Source organism: Dermacentor silvarum, chromosome 4, assembly GCF_013339745.2.
Source record: "Dermacentor silvarum isolate Dsil-2018 chromosome 4, BIME_Dsil_1.4, whole genome shotgun sequence".
Taxonomy (NCBI): Eukaryota; Metazoa; Arthropoda; class Arachnida; order Ixodida; family Ixodidae; genus Dermacentor; species Dermacentor silvarum.
The window spans coordinates 160731349-160742720 of NC_051157.2; the positions used below are offsets into that span (position 1 = coordinate 160731349).

Consider the following 11372-nt stretch of genomic DNA (forward strand, 5'->3'; position numbering starts at 1 on the left):
TTCTGGCTACGCCCACTTAGCCTGTCTGTCACGCGACCTCACAACACCGCGAAAACTCAGCACGTCAGAGTGACGTGTACGCGAAAAAAATGCATTAATATGCCGAACAAAACTGAGAATTTTTCTGAATAGCCACAGACTGCCCCGTTCCGAAAGGAATAGAAGATGGCTGCCCGCCGATCGCTCAGGCCCTCGATACTCGCACCTGCCGGTGAGCATGTATTTATTTGCGCATGATAAACCTTTTTTGCGTGGCAGTAAAACGTTATCGAGCGCTTTCGGCATGCATACGACATCGCTCTGCCAACTCTTCCTTGCTGAGGGTCCGTTTTAACAGCATTCTTATCCTTCCGTTCCACGCCGCCGCGATTTTCGACCAGCCACCGCAAGCGAAGTAAGGCGAAGCGGACCCATCGGAGAAGCCGGCACTACCCTCTTCAAGCGGTTATCTATTTTCACTGTGCTGGCTTGGCCCCATCTAAATCCTCTCCACTAGAGCGTGCTCCTCGCCTCTTGTCAGCCAATTAGATAAGAAAAACCGCTGACTGTAGACAATGTTATTGGTTTTGAAAGTGAACAAAGGCGACCTCCTATAAACGATGAGGGTGTTTGATTGGGTTGTTCAGACAACGCTGCGGGTCACCGCCCAATGCTTGCGTCGGTGGTTACGTAAATTTGACGTCAGGATTTTGGAATCAAAACAGTTTGGCATCATTTTACGTTATAGCGCCCCTGTAAACAGCCGGTTGCATGCACAAATAATTATTATATTTCCAGAGCTATCTGCCTATTTTCTATGCGAAAGGCAGAGTGGTGCGCTATCTGTTATGACATCATTGAATCAGAAGACACGTTGCGCTATTCTAGCAAAAACATAGCAAGTTTATGAATGTGACCAGTCTATCTAAGAAATCCTGGAGCTGCAAACATTCAAAAGGCCCTTTGGCTCTAGGGGAACTATTTTGTGAATTAGAATTTTAAAAAATCGTAATCTAAATTGTTATATGTGTACTTCATGCCAGAAACAGCCCCTAACGTCTTAGGCGATAGCAACGGCGACAAATGTTTTGTGATAGGAATGCAGCGATGAGCGAAATAACAATGTGATAGGATACATTGTCACTTGGTTCGTACTACCGGAACTCATGGAGGCACGCATAACAACAATTCAAGTGTTATGAAGTGCTTGCGCTGCATTTGCCCCGCAATAAACCCGCCGCTCCCATAAGTTGTTATCCAAATGTATAAACATGAATGTAAGAACGTAGCGTACTTTTGTCAGTGACTAAAACAGTTTTATTTATTGACTAAATTGTATAGTTGGAATTAAAAAGTTCGAATATGCCTTCAAGAACCGTAGGATTTCGTACTCACAAAGCGAGGCATAAGATGTTTATTTTCAAAGCAAACCTCTCAGGGTTTTCGCGACCATGGTTGCTGCGGCGCGTGGCTATTCTCTTGTCAAATAGGCCAACCAATCACAGCGAAGGAGGCGCGCGACGTCACTGCCGCTGGGTTCCTTGCAACACCACCAGATGGCACTCGCCTCCGCGTATTCGCGACAGCAGTGGCGGCGGCCGTGCGGGGCAAAGAAACAAAAAAAGAACCAGAAACACGCCAGGATGGCCCGCGAACTATTCCATGTGTCTTTCCTTTAGAAGACATTCATGAGCCTCTTTACAATGACTGAATAAAGACTTCCATGTCACTTTGTGCGGTCATTCAATAAACACAAACTCGTGTTTCGACACTTTATGAACTGATACAAAGCTTTGTTGTATGTATATTCCACCTCGTTGGATCTGCTTCATTTTTTTATTCAGAACCTCTGTCGGCGGGTGTGCCAGGGCGTGCAATGCAAAACGTAGAGGAATAGTGAGAAACCGCGACAGCTGCTTTCTAGGTATTTTTGCAGTGGTTGCTATTGGACCACAAACACGATTTATGTAAAGGCAAGGTTTCTTTTAGAGCGCTCTTAGAAATGCTAATAGTTCCTGAGTGCGGTACTAAAGTGTACACATATATTCCTCCTAGGAAGTAGATTCTAGATGCCTTTACTGATAATCTATGCGTGATAAGGTTGAACAGGAGGCTAATACCATTCATAAATGATACGGAACTTCAGCAGAAGATCTTGTTTTTGTGTGAGTGCCACACGCTTCCCCCTATACCAGAGTGGATAATGTCAGCAAAAATCGCAAGAAACCATGCCTTTCGCAGCTTCCTATACTCTTACCTAAACATGTAGGAGCCCTTAGGTGATTTCCAACGATTGCCCGGCGACAATATATACTGTGAAACTACAGGTGTCCTTAGAATGAAAGAAAGCTGACAAGAGCTTCTAGGAACAAAAGGAGGCATTCGGAAGTGATGCAACAACTAGGAAATGGCCAGCTCCACTTGAGCCAAAACAGGAAGCTAAACTTTTGAGTTTTCTGGAGGAAATGTTAGACAGCATCCTTGCGAAATATCTTGGGTAATGATAGATGAACAGCAAAAAATGTAACCGCCGTAGAGAGAAAAGCGGACTGTTCCAATAGTTCCGGGTAACAAATTACCAAGGCGGGCCCTTTTTCCTACAAATTCCACCAACCGATCCGGGTCACTCTTTGCAACGCCCAATACTGGTCCACTAATTAGAAGAGCGCTGATCCGTTTTCCTCGCCGGCTTTCTTTCTCTGAGTGCCGCTAAACCTCTCGTGCGAAAGAGCAATCTTCGCTGAGAATAAATGGACTCGTGAGCGAAACGCCTAGTTTACGGCTAACTGGTGGCGTGCTGCGGTTTCTGGTGTAATTTCCTCTGAGCGATCGTCTGCGTCATCAACTCAGTCTTCCGCGACCCTGCAATAAATCGACTCAATTGAGTTCTTGGAATCTGTAGTGCATCTCACCTATTAAACACCCCTTCATTGCTGCTAACCTTCACACCAACAGTTAGAATTTAAGCGGCCTTTTTTGTTCTTTCCGGCTCCCTTATGTTTCCCGCCTTTCCTGTTTCCGTTTCAGGAAAAGCCTGCTTAGCAGTGGGCTTTTCTGGGCAATCAAAATTTCTGCAATTGGGATTTTTCGCCTGCAGCAGCGAAATGAGAAACTGACCCTGGAGATACCTTGGAACGCGTTTTGATGAAATACGCTAAATCTAAAAGCCTTCCATCACTGTGACTTCTTTCCAAGGGCGCAGCAAATATTTCTTCCCAATATGGCACAAAGACCTCACTGCAAACAGCGCCGATGCGCTGGCCTTTTGGAAACATCACCTTTTCTTTATTTGCAAACAAATTGTATCCTATAGAATCGTGTGCTGAACCATGTGAGCATTTATTACACATCAGGAGAGCTTCTCATAACATAGTAAGCCAAAGAAAGTGTTTGTTTAAGAAGCTTCGTTCCAGGTCCTATTTTAGCGTTTCAATATTTTTTTAACTGCCAACTCAAGAAAAAAATGCACAGCATTGCTAAGACCTTATGCTTGCTGCCGTTGCGTTTTTTGTTGTAGCCAATTCCCGTCGGCAATATAGTTGCTTCACTTGAGCATTTTGGTAATTAAATTCTGAACAGAAGCCATCAGGCACATGACGGCCATAACTTGCTAAAAGTGTTACCAGTAAAATATAGGACAACAGTCAACTAGTTGCATACGCGCCAACAGTGAAGATTGCACAACGATCACAGCAATTATGTGGGTGTTCTAAAAGAAAGGTTATTTGTGGCACATTTGGAGTTTGAAAATATACTTGTCGAGGAGACACTACTTATGGAATGTACATGAATCTTCTTTTTTCCTTATGAGTCCTGAATACTGCTACCTCTAATATATCATGCAGAAAAAAAGTAGCCAAACGTTTCAGTTTTGTGCATACGCAGATTTGCCTGTATCCTTAAGTTGATCATTGTTACCTTAATGAAGAGAGAAGAAAGTGCTAGAATTTCTTAAAAAGTGCTAGAATGTGTCAATTGTATCCAATTGTACGGTGAACGTGAATACACAACCATACCTTGGGCGACCTGCGGTGAAGAGAAAGCGCTGTGTCTTGGGTACTTGTTCTTTAGATGTGTATCCGTAAGACATCATCCTCTGGTGCACAAGGAACCACACGAGCGGACACAAACACAACAAATAAGCTTGTGTTTCACAATTGCGCACCACAGATTTGGCGTTCTAATCCGTAGTTTCCAAAACTGTCGTTTGCAGAGCTGGAATTCCAAGAACTGGTTTGTCTTAAACGCACGGGAAAGGAAAGCACAGTCCACGACAAATCCACAAACGCTTCAGCTATATCTTAGTGCAGAATAGTCGAAATAGTTTCAGCGCTCATCCAAGGTTCCGGATGGTAAAGCACGTGGTTCTGCAGAAAAAAAATAATACCAGCAGCAAGAATGCACAAAAAATTCAGCGTTGTTTTTCACGCGACGAATTATTCCGCAATGGTCACATAACAAACAGCCGCTGTTCCATTCACTGCACACCGAGCAGCAGCGACGCTCTTTCGCTCCATTAAGGAGCCGGCGAACATTAGCTTCCCAAAGCTCATGCGCTGAAGTAGCACGCTCAAAGCAGCCTCCGCGCGCCGCGTGACCAGAGCGCTCAATGAGAAGCGGAGAGACAGACCCGAGCCCGCAACCCGGCCTTCTGCCCCGTTTCGGCGGTGGGTGCGCTGGAGTCAAGGCAATCCACCGCCAGGGGACAACAGGGGCAGTTGCGTCGGCGGCTGACACAGCGTGCCCTCTCTCGATCTTATAACGAAATTGAGGCGAAGGAGAACTAGGGGGCGCGCTCAAATGGAGGCGGCCTTTCTTCTCCCCGACTTCATTGTTTTCTCGCAGTCCACACTGTCAAGGAAAAAGCACATTAAGCTTCCTGGCTCGTATCGTTTTGTTTCACTTAATGTGCAGCGCTTCTGCCCGCCTATTTCGGGCTCCATGTTCAAAGTGCGGCGCTAATTTGTGTAGTCTCAGTTGACCAATCTAGCTGAGGACCTCGACCCCCAACGTCGCCTGAGAAAGTTTCCTAAATTGCCTGACTTTCGTGGTGTTTCCTTCAGCTGGGCCGGCATCTTCTTGCTTTCGCGTAATACCCACAAACAGGGGTAACTAACGGGCAGCTTCGTTAAACCTCACATCCACCCTTGGTTCACTCTGCGGCCTCTCGAGTCGTTGTTGAAATAGTAGGTCGGCAAACTCACCCATCATGCGACTCACTCAGACCGGCCAATTATTATGAGTCCGAGTTAGCTCACTTGAGTAGAATTCTGGTGAGACTGTCCAAATGAGCCCGAAGCAAAAAGTATATCTTATGAGGTATTGTAAATGAGTTCCGTTTATTTTGCCGATTTATGGCGCGCATGTACGTTCAATAATTTATCATTTACAAGTGTAAGCTGACAAAATATATATTAAGTTGGGTACGTCTACTGCTGCAAAACATGGTACTTAGATAAAGTTTTAGCTTCTAAGTTACAGGTCATTGCGTGTGTTGCTTGCACATCTCTCTATGTCGTATGTCATAGTCATAGGTCGGCGTACTCCACAGCAGTACACCGATTCATACGCTCAATTCCTTGTGGTTAGTGCCGGTGTAACTGACGATGTGAGTGTATGGGCGCAGTAACAGCACTGAGCCGGTGAATGAGGTGTGAATGAGCGAAGTGTAGTTGGGGGCAGACGATTTTGAACGGGAGTGACTGTCGCTGAGGGGATTCGAGTATGCGTGCAAGTGCGAGTTCACATATGAACGTCTGTGAATGCTAGTGTCCGTAAGTAAAACAGCTATGCCAGCTCACGTGTTCTTGCACTAGCGTAGAGAAATAAATCGGGCTAATTTTGTTTCGTGTTCAATTGGAAATTTATTTTTAGAGTTGACAAAAATACACTGCGTTTTAGACGTGGAAATTATATATACGAGTATATTTGAGTGGTTTGTCTCGGCTGACAACAATATCCAGAGTGAGGTGATAAAAATAATGAAGCCGAACCCTGGACAATAAATAATTAAATATGTGCATTGAAAGAGGAAAATGAGTACAAAGTTTGCTAGTTAATTAATATGCGAAATATCAATGTCTCTTTGTCAGTGTGGCAATCCACCTCGGCACTCTTTTTGTGTTTATGCATCGGATACAACTTGTCAAATCACGAAATATATTTATTTACATTACACTGGGATCATCGCGGATACGCGTACCATTTTCCTTCTCGTTAATTGCATCCATCCCACTGCATAAATTCTGCCCATGACCCCTTAAGCACTTCTTTCAAAGAACTACATAATCACTTCAGTCACTACCGTAGTGCGCACAAAATAAAATTTATTTTTCTAGCTCACAAATTTTAATGCAGCGTCATGTGATAATTCCTTGAAAAGCAATCTGATGCAATCGGGCGGAAGATAACGACAAGCCTCAATATTTAGCGACACAATCCCTAAGCTATTCATTTGTGTTCAACTAGTAGTAGAGTGGCATTGATATTGCTCGGGTTGATGCGCACCTTATGAGAAAAATAAACTTCTTGCAGCTGGTGATTCCGCAACTGTTTGATACTTCCTTAGTCTAGTTAGACCATCAATTAACGCCAGCACTGCTGTTTTACTATTGTTTTCCACCACCTTGAAATATTTGCATTCCTAACGTGACTACTGAGAATCCTGCAAGAGATTTGAAATTCCAAGCTTCTCCGTTCATCCATTACTGAAGATTGTATCATAGGTTGCGCAAAAGTTGTTCTTTTCGTGCAAATATTTTTTCTTATCCGATTGAAAGCGTGCCGTTTGACCTGTACACCCGAGAACACGTGCAATCGCCCGATGCCATTCCGCATGCGCCGCTCAGACCAGTGTATGCGCCATCGTGTAGTGTGCACACAGCTGATCAGCAGCAACTGTCATGTGTGTGCGCACAACACTCATGCCATAAATAGAAGCCAGAAAGCTGTCCTGGCTAGGGCAGAATCGATTAAGTGGAACGCAACGGTGAGTCCAGTTGGCTTGGTCGTCTGTAGAGCCAAAGGTACTGCGAGGCTGTAGAGGCATTCTAATTCTCCATGTGCTGTCACTAGCCGTATAGCACGACAATCTCCACGCCGATGGTGATGTTGCAAGCGCACCTAGAGCGCCTGTATGGTTGCTATCGCAATAAAATGAAAGCTTTATTTGGCGCTCGATTGTCCTCATAGTTCCTATATCAATGAACACGCTCATTCGAACCTGTTTTTCCTACATAATAGAAAATGATGATTGAGTAGAGTGGAAGGAATGTCAGCGAATGCGCAATAAAGGAGGTTGTGCATCAACCTCCTTGACTGCACACGCTCCTCATATATCGCCCCAAAAATACCGACCTGAAAAAGATTAATATTTTCGCTTCGTTTTATTTTGTCTTTGTGATCTCTGTTTCAAGCGTGCTTATTGAACATTTACACTAGACATTACCAAACTGAGTTTCAGGGGTCGGCCTTGTTCCATTTTGTATGATCGCAGTGGAAAGTTTTGTTGGAAAAGAGTGTCACCTGTCTGTACCTAACGTAGTTTGAATATAATTCTACACAGTTCATAACCTGCGACGGTAATGACACTACATTGCTAGTGTCTGTTTAGCGCTGTTTCATTTCTCTCATTAACAGTACTCAGCGCCATTAAAGAAAAATATCATACCGTAAATTTTTCATGCTGTTGGGCTCTTTTCCAATTAAGATTTTGTCTCTATGTGTTTGGGCTACTGAAGCTCTTGAATCCATGGTGAAACAAACGCGTTTGCGCACACTAAGAAAACATCTTATTCGTCTAACTTAGGTATAATTATAAAGAAGGACTTCCTTATGTCGTCGAGTGAACTAAATTTCGCAGTTGAAGCTAACAATATAGAATAGAAACAACACAATATATGGTAGTGAAAAATACTGTTGACCGTCGACAGCATTCGTTTAATATACTGTTTATTTCAGCAGCTTTTGCATGCAAAATGCCAACCCGTTTTTTTTTTGTCTGCGAAAGAATAATTATTGCGAAGTGTTTTTTTTTGTCTACCGTGTGGATGTTGCATTGAATGCCTCGTGTGCAAGTGTCCTCTTCACGTAAATACAATTCTTATTGATTGAGCCTTAAGAATATTGCATAAATGTCATAATGCCTACGAGAGGTAGCCTTAAATTATACGCCGATGAGTTTTATGATGTATTAATATAGATGAGGATACCTTCCGCAGAAGAATTAATTGGATACATCGCTTATAATATTGTTCGATTAGTGAACACCGATTGTATTATTTGCCGTTATCCCAAACTGTGTGCGTGTTATTTAAAAATCTCTTCGCAATAACTACTCAGCGTAGCAAATGAATTCTTCCTGTTCGGAGCACGTTTAATGTTGCAGAAGCTACTCCCATGTCACCTCCCCTATGTTCGCCAACTTGTACAACATTCCTGCAATTCTTTCCAAGCATTCATCCTCTACGACTCCAGCGACTGCAATATACGATGGCAAAAAAATAACAAAGACTACCTTACAGCCAACATTTTCTTGACCGGCATCAAATGTATCGAGTAGCCAGGTTTGTGGTATAGCCAACAATCACGGTCGCTTTGCTGAAGATAAAATTGTGAACTATAGGCTGGATCGCAGCGTTCCTATTACCTAGTTTTGAATGGGAAATAGCTCCACGGACGCCAGGAATATCAGAGTCCGTGCAATGTACACAACCAACCACACACCACAAATTGTGAAAGTTGCACGATTCCTTTGTCATCATCGAGCCTGGTGACGGCGCGTTGCTGCAACGCTATTGATTAGATCACCAGAGGTGATGCTGAGAAAGTTTTCATTTTCCTCGAGCTGGGGGTGTAAGGCGAGGAATTGCCGCGACTATGACGGCAGCATACTTAAGACGCGTATTTGACGATAGCTTAAGCGAAAGTACCGACATAACAAAAAATAATAAGCCTTAGAGCTAGCAACTGCCTAGAGCTAGCAACAAAAGTATCAGCACACACCACTAATATGTGGGAATTGCTTATGAGCGAAACTTTTATTTTTGCATCTTACTGTAATATCTTCACATCTTCTTCATCACTTTTAGGTAAAACATATAGCCCCTCGATCAATACACGCCCCGGATTCATTTTGTGGTCATTATATGTTCCTCAACAAATCGCTGCTCTTTTTTCGCGCTTCTAACTTCGCTGTATTAAACCTTCTAAATTTCTTCGTGCCTACTTGTTTGCTTGTCGGATTGTCCAAGAATGATTCCATGCACCGTGCAACACACACTCCCATTGGACCATTGGACCAAGATCCAGGATCACCAAACTTTGACGAGGTAAAGAAAGCTTTCCTTTGAAACAGCACCAGGTAAAATGGGTATGTACGTTTTATTCCTTGATGTTTGGCACACATACGCACATGCACCTTTGCAGAGAAGCGTTCAGGACTAGGTTCCAAGAAGCCTAATTTTCAAGCGCCCTTTATAAACATATGATCCTGAGTGAAACGGTGAACTTGGCACTTTGACCGAGAGCTACAAATGTGCCCAGCCGTCCAAAAATAACTGCGGAAAAAAAGATCACCCAGAAATCACTTTTCTTGAATTTGTTTGCTTATGAAAAATTATTAACTTGTGTTGACCCGGAAATGCTTTCCCAGAACGATATCCACGTAAAAACGCAAGTATAGTGCCGTCAACGTTCCCTCCATAGAGTCAAATAGTTCAGTTTATACATTATCCTTCCAGAACGACTGGGCGCCCCCAAAATCTCGCTGACTGGAAAAGCGAGACACACAAAAAAGTTCGGTGCGATTTCCTCGCTCCGCAAACATTTATAGTGGGAAGCAGGCATGTCCATCTGAAAAATGCATGGATGCATGTGTGACAGGGGAGAGTTTTCTGCCCGTCATACTGCTGTATAGTTTAGCACTTCTAATCTATGTGTGTTTAAAAACTTGGGCGCGCATCTGTGCGTTTGCATTTCTGTGGGCGCGTGCACGTGTGCGAGCAAAGTGGTCGTATTGACATCAAACAGCGGTTATTGCAGACTCTCTAGACAACGAAATAAAAACAGAAAATGAACTTATTGTGCGAATGAAACTTGAACGTCTGTGATTCGGCAGGGATTTCGGTCCCGATATTTTAGGCTGCTACAGCCTCGATAAACTCACTAACTTGGTTGGCTTTGAGAGGTACGTTTGAAGTACTGAATAGAATGTTAAAGGTTCGAGCACTCGCTTTTAGTGAACCAAGCGAAAAACTGTGCCCTAAAGATGCGCAAGAGAATTCAACTTACGCTATGCAGATTTATTCAAGCTAAGTGTTCCTCCGGGGCTCTTTTAAAGCGCAAATGCAAAGTTTCTAGCTTCAGCCCATTTATCACATTAACAACGGGCCACATGCGCGTCGGCAACTTCATGGGTAAGTAGAAGAAAAGACAAGCTACGCACAGCAACAGACTGCAAGTTTCATTAGGTAATTTTTCGGTCACTCACTGCGCATTACACTTCGCAAACGACGATGCTGGAGCACCGAGCGCTAATGTTCGGAGTATTTATGCACGTCTGGTTCAGAACGCCTCTTAAACGAAACGAAAGCTGACTTAGTTAATAAAGTGCCGTATTCTTGAAGTCAAGCAACCGAAGTTAAGTAATGATAACGTTTCTTAAGCCTCATTTCCCCTTCTTAAACTTTGCGAAAACGTCTTGCACGTTACGAAACTTCTCCGGTTCCAGGCGGAATAGACACAGCCTAACGCGGGTTCCTTAAGCAAAGCAGCCCCACGCTTTAGCGCGTTGAGCCGAGAATGCCCGAGCTCAGCGAGGTGATAATTTTCAGCGTCAGCACTCACTGGCGCGCCACCGCTGGAATCTGGAAGGCCAATAAAAAGGAGGTGGACTTCACGCGGGACTTGGCGTGCACTGGACTAAAAGGCGCCGCGTGTCCGGAGAGAAGCTCGACCGCGGATCACTGCTGCAGTACAGGGCTCATTCATGACCTGGTTAGGCAGTGGCAACGCGGCGTGTCGCTACATTTCTGGAATCCTAAATACAGTAAGGTAAATAGTCATGGTGACATGGGTTCTACCTCAATTTTTTTAGAACAAGGAAAAGGGTTCTGTCTTTACATCAAATAGGCCGTCTTGAATGAACTTTGAGAATACTGTTGCCGAGGCAGAATGCATGAACAGTCCTTGATTGCCAAGTTTATGAGCATTATGAAAAGCATTGCGCGCTGCTTATAAAGTACAATAGAGTAAGGTGTAACAAAAATTCGTTCTGACTCGAAGCTGTCCTTTGATTGATGGTTTTAGATCAGTGTCAAAGAAAAAATAACTCTCCTGCGAATATTACAAAGTGGAAGCAGTTACGGGCTCACTGCTTGAAATACGAAGTGCTG

General features: G+C 43.8%; 1 protein-coding gene across 1 annotated transcript in view; it reads right to left on the reverse strand.

Annotated features, from left to right (window-relative positions):
- The window catches only part of LOC119450756 (Down syndrome cell adhesion molecule), a 183688-nt gene extending 179140 nt beyond the window's left edge, over nt 1-4548 (reverse strand). Inside the window, exon 1 of the mRNA XM_037714263.2 lies at nt 3996-4548. Coding sequence (XP_037570191.1) covers nt 3996-4072 — 77 coding nt within the window. The 5' untranslated portion in view covers nt 4073-4548. The remainder of the gene's footprint in view (nt 1-3995) is intronic.
- Between the last annotated feature and the right edge of the window lie 6824 nt (nt 4549-11372).